This window comes from Muscardinus avellanarius (genome assembly GCF_963383645.1).
Source record: "Muscardinus avellanarius genome assembly, chromosome: 11".
Classification (NCBI taxonomy): Eukaryota; Metazoa; Chordata; class Mammalia; order Rodentia; family Gliridae; genus Muscardinus; species Muscardinus avellanarius.
The window spans coordinates 64,725,297-64,740,984 of record NC_137797.1 but is presented as its reverse complement, the minus strand read 5'-3'; the positions used below and the strand labels follow the sequence as shown (position 1 = coordinate 64,740,984).

The 15,688-nt window shown below is 48.2% G+C and overlaps 1 protein-coding gene across 1 annotated transcript in view; it reads left to right on the top strand.

The window, feature by feature from the left end:
- ERBB3 (erb-b2 receptor tyrosine kinase 3) overlaps window positions 1–11,800 on the top strand; it is a gene marked incomplete at both ends in the record, with an annotated part of 29,249 nt that extends 17,449 nt beyond the window's left edge. Inside the window, 19 exons of the mRNA XM_080706174.1 lie at window positions 615–688; window positions 2,344–2,434; window positions 2,631–2,836; window positions 3,009–3,141; window positions 3,285–3,375; window positions 3,555–3,709; window positions 5,509–5,562; window positions 6,630–6,765; window positions 7,349–7,468; window positions 7,576–7,674; window positions 7,870–8,055; window positions 8,183–8,338; window positions 8,577–8,652; window positions 8,835–8,981; window positions 9,081–9,178; window positions 9,261–9,449; window positions 9,598–9,669; window positions 10,510–10,813; window positions 11,274–11,800. Of these exons, the coding sequence (XP_080562300.1) occupies window positions 615–688; window positions 2,344–2,434; window positions 2,631–2,836; window positions 3,009–3,141; window positions 3,285–3,375; window positions 3,555–3,709; window positions 5,509–5,562; window positions 6,630–6,765; window positions 7,349–7,468; window positions 7,576–7,674; window positions 7,870–8,055; window positions 8,183–8,338; window positions 8,577–8,652; window positions 8,835–8,981; window positions 9,081–9,178; window positions 9,261–9,449; window positions 9,598–9,669; window positions 10,510–10,813; window positions 11,274–11,800 (2,914 nt within the window). The remainder of the gene's footprint in view (window positions 1–614; window positions 689–2,343; window positions 2,435–2,630; window positions 2,837–3,008; window positions 3,142–3,284; window positions 3,376–3,554; window positions 3,710–5,508; window positions 5,563–6,629; window positions 6,766–7,348; window positions 7,469–7,575; window positions 7,675–7,869; window positions 8,056–8,182; window positions 8,339–8,576; window positions 8,653–8,834; window positions 8,982–9,080; window positions 9,179–9,260; window positions 9,450–9,597; window positions 9,670–10,509; window positions 10,814–11,273) is intronic.
- Between the last annotated feature and the right edge of the window lie 3,888 nt (window positions 11,801–15,688).

The following is a 15,688-nucleotide window of genomic DNA, read 5'->3' as shown; positions in this document are numbered from 1 at the left end:
GCCTCACCTACTTAGTGAGGCCCTCTGCAACTTAGTGAGACCCTCTTTCAAAATAAAGAATAAAAGCCTGGCGTGGTGACGCACTCTTGTAATCCCTGCGCTTGGGAGGCAGAGACAGGAGGATCGCCCTGGTTTGAAGCCAGCCATGCTGGCTTAAGAGACCCTGTTTCCAAATAAAATAAAAAGTATAAAATAAGTCTGGGAGTGTAGCCCGGAGGTAGAAGGGCTTCCAGGAACCCCAGTACCACCCCAAAAATAAATAAATAAGCAAACAAACAAATAAATAATAATAAATTGGTCAGGGAGTGTAGCTCGGAGTTCAAATGCCTCTGGGTTTCATCCCCAGACCTGGGGAAAAAAAAAAGAATAAAAAATAGGGCCGGGGGTGTAACTCGAAGATAGAATGCCCCTGGGTTTCATTCCCAATACCACAAAAACAAACAAATAAATAAATAGGGCTGTGGTATAACTCAGAGTACACTGCCCCTGGGTGAGTCCCCATAAATGAAGGAAAACAAGAAAGACATCTATAAGCAAAGTATTGCGGATGGATGGGCTCCTTGCTACTGGGCTACACCTCTACCTTACTGACCAGTTTTTACTGTTCTTCCCAGAGACCCTTGGCACAGGATCCCTGCCTTAGACCCTGAGAAGCTCAATGTCTTCCGGACAGTGCAGGAGATCACAGGTGAGTGGGAGGAGACGCTGTCCTTTCTGGGAGGAATAGATGAACAACTAATACAAATTATAGTTTATCTACTTGAGAAAATAATGTCTACTTGGGAGGCTGAGACAGGAAGATCGCAGGTTCAAAGCTATCCTCTGTACCACAAAAATCAAAAACAAGGCCAGGTGTGGTGGCACACTTGTAATCCCCACACTTGGGAGGCAGAGACAGGAGGATGGCGCTGGTTCGAAGCCAGCCTCACTGGCTTAAGAGACCCTGTTTCCAAATAAAAAAATAAATATATAAAAAATAGGTCTGGGAGTGAAGCCCAGAGGTAGAGGGTTTCCAGAAACCCTAGTACCACCAAAAAGTAAAATAAAATAAAATAAAAAATGAAAATAAAATTTTCTGTGCATGGTGGCACACACCTGTGTTTCTAGTACTTGGGAAGCTGAGACAGGAGGATCACAGGTTTAAAGACAGCTTCAGCAAGTAGTAAGACTCATCAACCTGGCAATACTCTTGTTTCCAAATAAGAAATATGATCTGGCTGGGAAATTGGGCATGGTGGTGCATGCTTGTAATCCCAGTACTCAGGAAGCTGAGACAGGAGAATAGCAGGTTTGGGGTTAGCCTCAGGTACTTAGGCCCTCTGCAACTTAGTGAGACCTTGTATCAAAATAAAATAAAAAACAAAAAGGGCTGGGAGTGAAGATTGTAGGTAGAATGCCCTGGGTTAAACCCTAATCACACACACACACACACACACACACACACACACACACACACCTGGCTGAGGGTGTAGCTCAAAGGTAAAATGGCCCTGGGTTCAGTTCTTAGTACCAAAAGAAAAAAAAAAGGAAAGAAGGAAGGAAGGAAGGAAAGAAAAAAAGAGAAAGAAAGGGGGAAAAATTATGTCCCAAGGAATAGGGGAGGACCACAAGAACCTAAGAAAGAGGAAGAGGAAGCCAGGTGTGTTGGTGCATGCCTGTAATCCCAGTATTGGGAGGCTGAGACAGGAGAATCTCAGGTTCACAGCTAGCCTCAGCAACTTAGTGAGTCCCTATGTCAAAATAAAATATGGGCGTGGTGGCCCATGCCCATGTTGTAATCCCAGTACATGGGAGACTGAGACAGAAGGATTGCAGATTCAAGGACAGCCTCAGCAAATAGTGAGAATCTCATCAACCTAGTGAGAAGCTGTTTCAAAATACAAATAAGCCGGGCGTGGTGGCGCACGCTTGTAATCCCCATGCTTGGGAGGCTGAGACAGGAGGATAGCATGGGTTCGAAGCCAGCCTCAGCTACTTAGTGAGGCTTTCAGCAACTTAGTGAGACCCTATTTCCAAATAAAATATAAAAAAGGTGTGAGAGTATAGCCCAGAGGTAGAAAGCCTCTGGGTTCCACCCCCAGTACCACCCCCCCAAAAAAAAAATACAAATAAAATAGGGCTGGAGGTGTAGTCCAAAGGTAAAAAACCCCTGGGTTCAATCCCTGGTACTACACATACAAAATAAATAAGTAAGTAAATCAGTAAAAACAGCAACATAAAAAAGGGGTGAGAGTGTAGCTCAGAGGAGGTGCCCCAGGGTTCAGTCCCCAGTGCTGCAAGGAGAAAAAGAAAAGAGGAAGGAGTAAAATTTCCCTGCTCATCCGCCTCCCTCCAACTCCTCAGGTTACCTGAACATTCAGTCCTGGCCTCCTCACATGCACAACTTCAGCGTTTTTTCCAACCTGACAACCATTGGGGGCAGAAGCCTCTACAAGTGAGTACAGGGTGCGGAGGCGGCGGCTCTCATCCTTTTGTGAGATGCCAGGCAGGCCCAAAGCATCTGTGAATGTGATGGGGACAGCGCAGAAGAGGGGGATCCTTCCTGCAGACGTGCTGCAGGATGGTGAATACACTGCAGGTTGAATCTTCCCTTTGCAGTCTGTGCCCTCATCCTGTCCCCTTATTCACAGCCGGGGCTTCTCACTGCTGATCATGAAGAACTTGAACGTGACCTCTCTGGGCCTCAGATCCCTGAAGGAAATCAGTGCGGGGCGTGTCTACATAAGTACCAACCGGCAGCTCTGCTACCACCACTCTCTGAACTGGACCAAGCTGCTTCGGGGACCCTTGGAAGACAGACTGGACATCAAGCACAACCGGCCCCGCCGGGACTGTGGTGAGGGAGGCTGGCCGGGCGGGGAGGAGGACTCCTCTGCCCTGGGAGTGAAGCGGGGTTGAGGTTGCGGGCTGGAGCCCAGGAGGAAAAGGTTGGTGTTGGGCTGGAAGCAGTCAGGAGGTGGCCTGTGGGACCCCTTGGCTCCTCGCCTCATCCACGCCTTCTTCTGCAGTGGCAGAGGGCAAAGTGTGTGACCCGCTGTGCTCCTCCGGAGGATGCTGGGGCCCTGGCCCTGGCCAGTGCTTATCCTGCCGAAACTACAGCCGTGGGGGTGTGTGTGTGACCCACTGCAACTTTCTGAATGGGTACGGTGAGGGGCGCGTGCAGAGGGGCGAGGGTGGGATCCCTGCATGAACCCTGGTGACCACGAGGTAGGCGATCCTCACTGCGGGGTCGGGGCATGAAGATCGGGACTTGGAAGTGAGCCCTTCCCTTTACTCCCACTCAGGGAGCCTCGGGAGTTTGCCCTCGAGGCGGAATGCTTCTCCTGCCACCCGGAATGCCGGCTCATGGAGGGCGCTGCCACGTGCAATGGCTCGGTATAGTAGCAGCCCCAGGACCTCCGAGGGAGGCGGGAGGGACGACACTTGGATTATCCTGGGCAGCCCAGCGGGGTGGACAGCACTAGTTTACGTGTTGCTGCGTTGGCCCTGGCCTGGTGGTAGAGAACTAACTCTGAGACTCATGATGGGATCCTGACCTTCTGTCTTCTACCCAGGGCTCTGATGCTTGCGCCCAATGTGCCCATTTTCGAGATGGGCCCCACTGTGTGAGCAGCTGCCCCCATGGAGTCCTAGGTGACAAGGGCCCCATCTACAAGTACCCGGATGCTCAGAATGAATGTTGGCCCTGCCATGAGAACTGCACCCAGGGGTCAGTGCTGCGGTCATAAGAAGAGGGGAATGGGGGCAAGTGCTGTGTGCACATATGTCACTGTCAACATGACTTACATTATGATGTAAGACTATAAGAAATCAGTACAAGCATTTTTTTTTTTTTTTTGTGGTACTGGGGTGAAACCCAGGGACATTGTACCTCCAAACTATATCCCTAGACCTATTTTTTATTTTTTATTTTGAAACAGGATCTCACTGAGTTGCAGAGGGCTTCACTATGCAGCTGAGGCTGTCTGTGAACTGGGATCCTCCTGTCTCAGCCTCCCAAATGGTGGGATTACAAGTGTGCACCACCATGCACCATGCCTGGTTTAAAAGCTTTTTTTTTTTTGCAGGTCTGGGGATGGAACCCAGGGGCATTTGACCTCCAAACTACACTCCCTGCCCTATTTTTTATTCTTTATTTTGAAACAGGGTCTCACTGAGTTGCAGAAGGCCTCACTAAGTAGCTGAGGCTGTCTGCAAACCGCGATCCTCCAGTCTCAGCCTCCCGAATGCTGGGATTACAAGCGTGCGCCACCACGCCAGGCTTAAAAGCATATTTTTAAAAAGTCTAGCTGAGGGCCAGGCGTGGTGGCTCACGCTTGTAATCCTGCACTTGGGAGGCAGAGACAGGAGGATCGCACAGGTTCAAAGCCATCTGCGCTGGTTTAAGAGACCCTGTTTCCAAATAAAAGGTATAAAATAGGTCTGGGAGTGTAGCCTGGAGGTAGAAGAGTTTCCAGGAACCCCAGTACCACCAAAAAAAAAAAAAAAAAAAAGTCTAGCCAGGTATGGTGGCATGATGGTGCACGCTTGTAATCTCATTGCTTGGGAGGCTAAGACAGGAGAATTGCACAGGTTTGAAGCCAGCCTCAGCTACTTAGTGAGGCTCTCAGCAACTCAGTGAGACCCTGTTTCAAAAATATATGAAGATTAAGAAATAGGACTGGGGATGTAGCTGGGAGGTAGAATGCCCCTGGATTCCATCCCCAGTATCACAAAAGAGAGGAAGGAAGGAAGGAAGTCTGTGGGTATAGCTCAGAGGTAGGATGCCCCTGGGTTCCATCCCCAGTACCATAAAAAAAAAAAGAAAGAAATGAAGGAAGGAAGGGAAAGGAAAAAAGGAAGGAAGGGAGGAAAGAAGGAAGGAAGAAAGAAAGAAAGAAAGAAAGAAAGAAAGAAAGAAAGAAAGAAGAAAGAATAGGGCTGGGGGTGTAGCTTGATGTAAGAATGCCCTCAGTTCAATCCCCAGTTCCACAAAAAAATATAAATAAATAAGCTGGTCGTGGTGGCGCACACTTGTAATCCCAGTACTTAGGAGACTGAAACAGGAGGATCACACAGGTTCAAAGCCAGCCTCAGCTACTTAGTGAGGCTCTCAGCAAATTAGTGAGACCCTGTTTCCAAATAAAATATAAAATAGGTCAGGGAATATACAAATATGGGCTGGGGATGGAGCTCAAAAGTAGAACACCCCTGGGTTACTCACCATTAAAACAAACACATACATACACAAAAGGATCACTACCAGCTCTCTAGTGAGGGATTGGAAGAAGATAAACTCAGCAATAGCGACAAAGTCCACCACAGTTTTGGAAGCCTGAAATAGCCTTAGGTCAGGCGAGTTCTGTTTAAGAGGGGTTTGGGAGAGCCGGTGAGCTGTGTTAGGACAGGCTTTGGGCCCTGTGATGGTTGCCATGTTAGGGTCTGAAACAAGCTTCTGTATGTCAAGGCTATTGGACTTGAGCCTCTGTTGTCTAGGTGCCCATCTAAGAGGGTGACTCTCTTCTCTAGGTGTACGGGACCAGAGTTGCGTGACTGTTTAGGCCAAAAAATAGTGCTGATCAGGTATGATGGGCTTGGAGATTTGGGCTACTGGGTAGGGAGAAAGGGTGGTTAGCAATGGGAAAGAGTGATTCTAATCATTCTGGCCTTTTATTACACAGTCCACTTTCTTTTTTCTTTTCTTTTCTTTCTTTTTTTATTTTATTTTTTTGTGGTACTGGGGATACAACCAAGGGGCATTCTACCTCTGAGCTATACCACCAGCCCGATTTTTTATTCTTTATTTTGAAACAGGGTCTCACTGAGTTGCAAAGGGCCTCACTAAGTAGCTGAGGCTGTCCTTGAACCATGATCCTCCAGTCTCAGCCTTGGGAATGCTAGGATTAGAAGAATATGCCACCACGCCCGGCCACAGTCCACTTTCACCTGACTCAAAAACCTAGGCTCAGCCAGTTGTGGTGGCACAGGCCTAGTACTTGAGAGGCTGAGACAGGAGAGGATTGCAGGTTCCAGACCAGCCTCAGCAACTTAGCAAAACTTTCAGGAATCTAGTGAGACCTTGTTTCAAAATAAAATAGGGCTAGTGGTTCAACCTCCAGTACAATAAATAAATAAATTAAAAAAAAAATAGGCTGGGGTCCTCAGAGGTAGAACACCTGTGGGTTCAGTCTCTAATACCACACATACACAGACACATAAACACACACAGGCAAGCTGGGCATGGTGGTTGCACGCTTGTAATCCAGTACTTGAGAGGTTAAGACAGGCGTTTCACAGGTTCAAAGCCAGCCTTGGCAACTTAGAGACATTCTCAGCAACCTAGTGAAACCCTGTCTCAGTAGGAGGAGGCATATTTAGGAGATAGAATGCCTCTGGGTTCAATCCCTAGTACCCCTCCAAAACAGATTCTGGCCCTCCCATTTTTCACTAGCTTAAAGGGAGACCCTAGCCTAAAAGGGAAGAAGGCCCAAGATTTAGGTTAACCCCTTCACTGCTCCAGGGTATATGGATGTGTGAATGTTAACTTCTTGCCCCAGATCTGCACCATACCTTCCTCAGCACAGGTATAGATGATGTTTGTGAGGGAGGTGTCAATCCAGGCTAATGCTGGGCTTCTGTCTATCCCACAGCAAAACCCACCTGGCAATGGCTTTGACTGCAGGGTTCGCGGTGATTTTCCTGATCCTGAGTGGCACTTTTCTCTATTTGCGTGGGCGCCGGATTCAGAATAAAAGGGCTATGAGGCGCTACCTGGAACGGGGCGAGGTGAGCGAGTGCAGTTGTGGGAGGTGCTCCCTGCCATCTGCACACAGGAATTAGCGATGGGGTAAACATCAATCCCGTTCCTTCCTCTTCAAGGAGACAGTGTGGTCCATGGGAAAGGACTCCGGCCAGAGAAGTTAGAGGCATGTGTTATGGTCCTGGTTTTGCCATTAATTTGCCACATGACTTTGAAGAAGTTACCTGCCTTCTCTGTGCCTTAGTTATGCATCTGTATAAAGGAGTAGTACTCATCCTTCCAGGATGGCTGGAAGGGGGAAAGGAGATGGCATATGTGAAAGTGCTTTGCAAAACATAGAGCACTGTGTATGTGTAAGGCTCTCAGGGTAATACTATGACCAAGTCAAACCCACCCCCCCCCGCCCACTATTCTCAAAGGGAAAAATTCCTCATTCTTTGTGGTGTGTTGTTCCTTTGTAAGCCTACGATGTGTTGTTTTCTGGGAGTAAAGACAATTCCTCTCCCCAACCCCAGCTCTTGGGCTCTGTTGTCCCCAGCATCCACCTGTGGGGAGCGGGTAGGAGCGAAGTGGGCTTTCCTGAGTCGCTCTCTCCCCTCCACTCCTCAGAGCATTGAGCCCCTGGATCCCAGTGAGAAGGCTAACAAAGTCTTTGCCAGAATCTTCAAGGAGACAGAGCTAAAGAAGCTTAAAGTGCTGGGTTCTGGTGTCTTTGGAACTGTGCACAAAGTGAGTGACCCCAGGGAGCTAGGGAGGTGGAGAGAGATCTGAGCAAAGGACGAACCTGGGGACAGCGACCCTCCTTTGACTCCTGTCTCCAACTCCCAACTTTGCAGGGAGTATGGATCCCTGAGGGCGAATCAATCAAGATCCCAGTCTGCATTAAAGTCATCGAGGACAAGAGTGGACGGCAAGGTTTCCAAGCAGTGACCGATGTGAGTGAAGAAAGGGGCTCTGTGTGCCCCCAGGAGAGGGGGCAGTCAGGCAAGAAGCACGGTCCTTTGTTCCCAGAGACTGTGCTGGCCGGGCTGCTGTGCTTGGATGTTGGCGGAAGCCGTGCGCAGAGGGTGAGGGCCGTCGAGTGCATATGACCCCGTTTGTCCCCTAGATAATGCTGCTCTGTTTTGTAGCATATGCTGGCCATCGGCAGCTTGGACCACGCCCACATTGTCCGGCTGCTGGGACTGTGCCCAGGGTCATCTCTGCAGCTTGTCACACAGTACTTGCCCCTGGGTTCCCTGCTGGATCATGTGAGACAACACCGGGGGGCACTGGGGCCACAGCTGCTGCTCAACTGGGGAGTACAAATCGCCAAGGTAGATGTCCACGCTTTGACTGCCTGGGTGGGAGGTGTCGGGAGGAGGGAAAGACTGCATCTCTGAGAGAGGTGCCTGGATCTCAGCAGCTGACTCCCCACCCTGAGACTGCTCCCTCCATCCGTAGGGTATGTACTACCTTGAGGAGCATGGCATGGTGCACCGGAATCTGGCTGCCCGAAATGTGCTACTCAAGTCACCCAGTCAGGTGCAAGTGGCAGACTTTGGTGTGGCTGACCTGCTGCCACCTGACGATAAGCAGCTGCTACACAGTGAAGCCAAGGTGAGGGGACGTGACGGCTGTGCAAGGAAGCTGGTCAGGGTGAAGCATGGATGGGCGTAGTCAGTGGTCTCTTTGCAGGGTCAGCAGATACTTCATGGTGAGTTCAAGGGGAGGAAGCTGGAGAGGCCAGAAATTTAAGTTCAAGAGCAATAAAAAATAATAATAGAGAACTTGGGGTTTGGAAATAATAAGAAATTTTTGGAAATCGACGGGTGGCATCTGTATCTTTAATCCTCAGACTCCAATTAAGTGGATGGCCCTTGAGAGTATCCACTTTGGGAAATACACACACCAGAGTGACGTCTGGAGCTATGGTCAGTGCTTCTGGGTGCCCTCCCTCTCACTGGCCCCCAACCACCACTGCCTTCTGAGTCACCTCCTCGTAGAAACTCCTAGCCCCTCAAGTCCCTGGATCTGATCAAGGTCTGAATTCCCTTTACTCCATGCCCACATATGCTGGTTTTGTGCCAACTAGTCTGTGTCTTCCCAATACCAGGTGTGACAGTCTGGGAGTTGATGACCTTTGGGGCAGAGCCCTATGCAGGACTGCGATTGGCTGAAGTACCAGACCTGCTAGAGAAGGGGGAGCGGTTAGCACAGCCTCAGATCTGCACCATTGATGTCTACATGGTCATGGTCAAGTGTAAGTTACCTGCTGACCCCAGGCACTTTCTGACTTCCCTGCCTACTCCACTATGGCTCTATTCCCTGTTCTGGCTCTACCTTCCACATCTCACCCCAGGCTGGATGATCGATGAGAATATTCGCCCGACCTTTAAAGAACTAGCCAATGAATTTACCAGGATGGCCCGGGACCCACCGCGGTATCTAGTTATAAAGGTGAGCGGGGACTAGGAGATGTCAAAGACATTTAGAGAAAAGAGGAACCAGAATCCACTCTAACAATGGCCTGCCCCTCTAGAGAGAGAGTGGGTCTGGAATATCTCCCGGTGCAGAGCCCCCTGCCCTGACAAACAAGGAACTGGAGGAAGTGGAGCTGGAGCCAGAGCTGGACCTAGACCTGGACTTGGAGGCAGAGGAGGACAGCCTGGCCACCACACTGGGCTCTGCCCTCAGCCTGCCAACTGGAACGCTCAGTCGGCCACGTGGGGTAGGATATCTTCTAATTGCCCAAGACTCTCCATATCCTGAGCCCTCGAGAACCATGCCAATTACTCACATTAACTACTCAAAAGCCTCCATAGTAAAAGTAGATTTCTCCTTTCATTTTAACCTTTTAATTATCTTTTCCATCCTAGAGTCAGAACCTTTTAAGTCCATCATCTGGATATATGCCCATGAACCAGAGTAACCTTGGGGAGGCGTGTCAGGTGAGGGCTGCTGCTGAGGGGAGTGTGACAAAGAGTCTTAGTGGTCTGACAGGGTTGATGGGTATTGTGGAAGACATTAAAAATCTTTAAGCTTAGAGCCAGGCGTGGTAGCAAACACTTGTAATTCCGGGTACTTGGGAGGCTAAGAAAGGAGGATTGTGGTTCGCAGCCAGCCTCAGCTACTTAGTGAGGCCCTCCGCAATTTAATGAGACCCTGTTTCAAAATAAAGAATAAAAAATTGGACTGGGGCCAGGCGTGGTGGCGCACGCTTGTAATCCCCGCACTTGGGAGTCTGAGATAGGAGGATCACACAGACTCGAAGCCAGCCTCTACTAAGTGAGGCTCTCGGCAACCTAGTGAGACCCTATTTCCAAATAAAATATAAAATAGGGCTGGGAATATAGTCCAGAGGTAGGTAGAAAGCCTCTGGGTTCCACCCCCAATACCACACACAGACAAAATTGGGCTGGGGTATAGCTTGGAGGTAGAATGCCCCTGGGTTCACTCCCCAGCACCTCAGAAAACAAAACAAACAAACAACCCCCCCCCCAAAAAAAAAAATGCTTGTAGGCTTGTAATCCCAGTATTTGGGAAAGTGAGACAGGAGGATTGAAGGTTTGTTCCCAGCCTCAGCAATTTAGTGAGACCCTGTTTCAAAACAAAGCAACAATAAAAAAAGGGCTGGGGTGTAGCTCAGCATAACATACACACACAAAACTTTTAGGTTTAATAAGCATTTTGAAAAAAAAGAAGGAATTGAGAACCTAACCTTTAAAACAAATGTTCCTCATCTCAGTATAAATCTCCCTGAATTATTGTCTGCTTATTTTCCCCCTTAGGAGTCTGCAGTTTGTGGGGGTAGTGAACGGTGCCCCCGTCCAGTCTCTCTGCACCCCTTATCACCACGGGGACGCCTGGCATCAGAGTCATCGGAGGGCCATGTGACAGGCTCTGAGGCCGAGCTCCCAGAGAAAGTGTCAATGTGTCGGAGCCGGAGCCGGAGCCGGAGCCCGCGACCACGTGGAGACAGTGCCTACCATTCCCAGCGCCACAGCCTGCTGGCTCCTGTCACCTCGCTCTCCCCACCAGGATCAGAGGAAGAGGATGTCAATGGTTATGTCATGCCAGATACACACCTCAAAGGTGCCTGGTTCCTCCTAAGGCTTTCCTTAATCTTCCTCTAATCTTTTCTCCAAGACACTCTCGTGTGTGTGTGTGTGTGTGTGTGTGTGTGTGTGTGTGTGTGTGTGTGTGTGTTGCTGTGGATTGAACTCAAGGTCCTTCTACCTCTGACCTATAGCCCCAGCCCCCCCTTTTTTGCGGTGCTAGGGATGGAACCCAGGGGCATTCTACCTGCCAGCTACCCCCTACCCCTATGTTTTATCCTTTATTTCAAAACAAGGTCTCACTAAGTTGCAGAGGGCCTCAATAAGTAGCTGAGGCTGTCCAAGAACCATGATCCTTTTGTCTCAGCCTCCCAAGCGCTGGGACACCACGTGCTCCACCACATCCAGCCTGTTAATTTTTTCCCTAATTTCCCCCCATCCCTTTCCACCGGTTACCATGAAGTTCTCCACAAAAACCATCCTCTTCTCAACCCTAGGTACTTCCTCCTCCCGGGAAGGCACCCTTTCTTCAGTGGGTCTCAGTTCTGTCCTGGGTACTGAGGAAGAAGATGAAGATGAGGAGTATGAATACATGAACCGGAGGAGAAGGCACAGTCCACCTCGTCCGCCTCGGCCAGGCTCCCTTGAGGAGCTGGGCTATGAATACATGGATGTGGGCTCAGACCTCAGTGCCTCTCTGGGCAGCACACAGAGTTGCCCGCTGCACCCTGTGCCCATCGTGTCCACTGCTGGCACAACTCCAGATGAGGACTATGAATATATGAATCGGCGGCGTGGTGGAAGTGGTCCTGGGGGGGATTATGCAACTATGGGGGCCTGCCCAGCAGCAGAACAAGGGTATGAAGAGATGAGAGCTTTCCAGGGACCTGGACACCATGCCCCCCACGTCCGTTATGCTCGCCTCAAAACTCTACGTAGCCTAGAAGCCACTGACTCCGCCTTTGATAACCCTGATTACTGGCATAGCAGGCTTTTCCCTAAGGCTAATGCCCAGAGAACATAACCCCTGCTCCCTGAGAGTCTCAGGGAGCATGTGATGGCAGCTAGTGCCTCTGGAGGCACCTTCTCCCTACTGCCTCTCGCTCAAAGGTCTCGGCCCCATTTCTCCAGTCCTAGACAATTCCACTCAACCTTTGGAGGCGTTGAAAGACTTTGACACAAATTCTTGTATGTAGCCAGCTGTGCACTTTCTTCTCTTTCCCAACCCCAGGAAAGGAGAAGGTTTTCCTATTTTGTGTGCTTTCCCAATCCCATTCCTCAGCTTTCGCAGGGGGACTCCCTGGAAATATGAAGGATTACCCCCCTCCCAGGTCTCTTTCTCTCAGGATCTTACTTGCTGGGAGTTTCTTTCCTTTTTTTTTTTTTTTTTTTTTTTTAACTAGACTCTTTCAGTGTGCTGTTTCCCATCAAACTATCCTAAGGAAGAGGACAGGGGGAAATCTGGCAGAGGAAAGTGAAATTTTGACTTATGACTCTTTATACTTAGGAAGACTGGGAAACTTAAAATTTTGTGGAATGAAGAAAGCAGTTAGGAGTAGATATTACTGTTAATTGAGCATTTACTATGAGCCAAGCATTGTGCTAAAATTTGCCTACGTTATCTTGGTTAATCCTTTATCAACCTTACAGTTTTGTGAGGTTGTGATTATCCTATTTAACAAATACAGTAGTTCCCACCACAGGTGTTCCAAGACACCCAGTGAATATCTGAAACTGACACCATATTGAACCCTGTAATTTAATGCCTTTTCCATCTTTTTTTTGTTGTTGTTTGCGGGTCTGGGGATGGAACCCAGGGGCATTCAACCTCCTAGCTACACCCCCTGCCCTATTTTTTATTCTTTATTTAGAAATAAGGTCTCACTAAGTTGCGGAGGGCCTAAGTAGCTGAGGCTGTCTGTGAACCGTGATCCTGTCTCCGCCTCCCAAGTGCTGGGATTACAAGCGTGCGCCACCACACCGGATGCCTTTTCCATCTTAACTGAAGCTCTTAACCATGTACTGTGGCTGGAACTTTTGCAGTCTGAAGTACAACAGCAAAACCAGCACCAATTTCTTTTTCCATTTTCAGTTTCGCAGATGGATATGTTCTTACCAGAAATCTTAAGACATCTCAGCAAATAATCTTTTTCCTTTCCTCACTGAGAACTTTCACCTTTTTGCTTAAGGGAAGTCATTTATGATTTCTGTTTGGCATGGACATTCATTGAAATTGCCTGCATTGAAATTCTTGCACTTTGGGGCCATTATTAAGTAAAATAAGGGTACTTAAACACAAGTACTGTGATTCCAAAGTCTGATAACTTAGAGGGCTATTAAGTGACTAAGAGGACTAGTAGTCTATATTGTGTGTGAATACACTAGACACAGGGATTCATCTCCCAGGTGGGACAGAGCAGGGTGGTGTACAATTACATCAAGCTGCTTATACCATGCACAGTTTGAAATTATTTCTGCCGGGCGTGGTGGTGCACGCGTGTAATCCCAGCGCTTGGGAGGCTGAGACAGGAGGACTGCACAGGTTCAAAACCAGCCTCAGCTACTTAGTGAGGCTCTCAGGAGCTTAGTGAGACCCTGTTTCCAAAGAAATTATAAAAATAGGGCTGGGGTGTACCCTGGAGGTAGAAAGCCCCTGGGTTCTACCACCCAGTACCACACACAAAAAAAGAAAGAATAAAATAAAATAATTTCTGGAATTTTCCACTTAATATATTCAGGTTGTAGTTGACCACAGGTAACTAATATTATAGAAAACAAAATTAGAAAAAAGCGGAGACTGGGCATTGAAGAAATTAAGTGAAGCCAGGTGTGGTGGTGCATGTCTGTAATCCCAGTACTTGGGAGGATCACAGGTTTGAAGACAGCCTCAGCAAAAAGTGAAGACCCTGTTTCAAAATAAAAATATAATAGGGCTGGGGGTGTAGCTCAGAGGTAGAATGCTCTGAGTTCAATCCCCAATATCAAAAAAAAACCCCCCAAAAAAACCCCAAACAACAAAAAATAGTTAGCTAAATTAAGCCGCAGGTCCAGCATTAAAAATCTTCCAGCACACATGCTCTTACTATAAGGTGTTGAGAAAAATTGATATGTCAGAGCCCTTGTAAAGTTTTCTTTTTGCACTGAACCAAGCCAAACCCCAATAGCCACATCCTCCTTCTATACCAACTTCTGATCTCAGGAAGTATGTGTGGTGGTGGTGGGGGGGTTTGAAGGAAAAATAACTGGACATCTTTGTGTAAACCAAAGCCTTTATGTGCTATCAATTATCACTCCTTATGAACTGATTCACAAAGGTCCCCAAGACCCACTCTTAGGAGCTATTCTTCTCCAGTAATGAAAAGCTTCCTGGTGGAGTTGAAAGAGGACCCATCATCAGATCTCTGTCCTCTTGGATGGGGATGGGGGGGGTGTCTATTGTATCATTGAAGTTTTTTGTTTTTATACATGTCTGAATAAAAATACTAAAGTTTTTGAAGCTTCCTGTCAAAGTGTAAGAGACTCTTCTCCTGTTCTTCAGCAGTGGATACTGTTCCCTGTCTCCTGAGATTCCTATTTTACTCCATCCAACTTTCTCCAACTCTAGCTTTATTACTACTATTCCTTTAAAATAAAAACAGGGAAGATGGGCTTGGTGATGCATGCTTGTAATCCCAGCATTTGGGAGGCTGAGACAGGATAGTGGTTCACAGCCAGCCTCAGCTATTTAGTGAGGCCCTTTGCAACTCAGTAAGACTATTTCAAAAAATAAAGAATAAAAAATAGGGCTATGGGTGTAGCTCAGAGGTAGAATGGCCCTGGGTTTCATTCCCATACTGCAAAAAAACAAAAAAAATAGGGAGAAAAAAAACAAACATAGGAAGCTTAGCATAGTGGCATGTTTGTAATCCCAGTATTTGGTAGTCTGAGACAGGAGGACAGGAGGTTGGAGACCAGCCTCAGCTACTTCATGTGGCCCTCTGCAACTCAGCGAAACCCTGTTTCAAAATAAAGAATAAAAAATAGGCTGGGAGCCAGGCGTGGTGGCGCACGCTTGTAATCCCAGCGCTTGGGAGGCAGAGACAGGAGGATCACATAGGTTCAAAGCCAGCCTCAGCTACTTAGTGAGGCTCTCAGCAACTTAGTGAGACCCTGTTTCCAAATAAAATATAAAATAGGTCTGGGAGTATAGTCCGGAGGTAGAAAAGCCCCTGAATTCCACCCCCAGTATCCCCCCTCAAAAAAAATAGGCTGGGAATGTGATAGCTCAGAGGTAGAATGCCCCTAGGTTCCATCCCCAGTACCGTAAAAACAAAACAAAAAAAAAAAACAACATAGAGTCAGGCGTGGTGGTGAATGCTTGTAATCCCCACGCTTGGGAGGTTCGAAGCCACCCGCGCTGGCTTACGGGACCGTTTCCAAGTAAAAAGTATAAAATAGGTTTGGGAGTGTAGCCTGGAGGTAGAAGGGCTTCCAGGAACCCCAGTACCCCCCCCCCCCCCCCCCCCCCCGCCAAAACACACACCGTAGGTGTGGTGGGTGGTTTAGGCCTGTAATCACAGTACTCAGAAGGCTGAGACAGGATGATCGAAGGTTCAAAATCAGCCTCAGCAATTTGGAGAGGCTCTCAGCAATTTAGACCCTGTTTCCAAATAAAAAATAAGATCAGGCTGAGGCTTTACCTTGGAGGTAGAATTCCTCTGGATTCTATCCCCAGTATCAATATAAATAAAATGAAAAGTTCGAGTCAGGCATGGTGGCTCAAGTTTATAATCCCAGCATTCTGGAGGCTGAGACAGGAGGATCACAGTTCACAGACACCCTGAGCTACTTAGCGAGGCCCTATGCAACTCAGAGAGACACTGTTTCAAATTAAAGAATTAAAAAATAGGGCTGGGGGTGTAGCTCGGAGGTA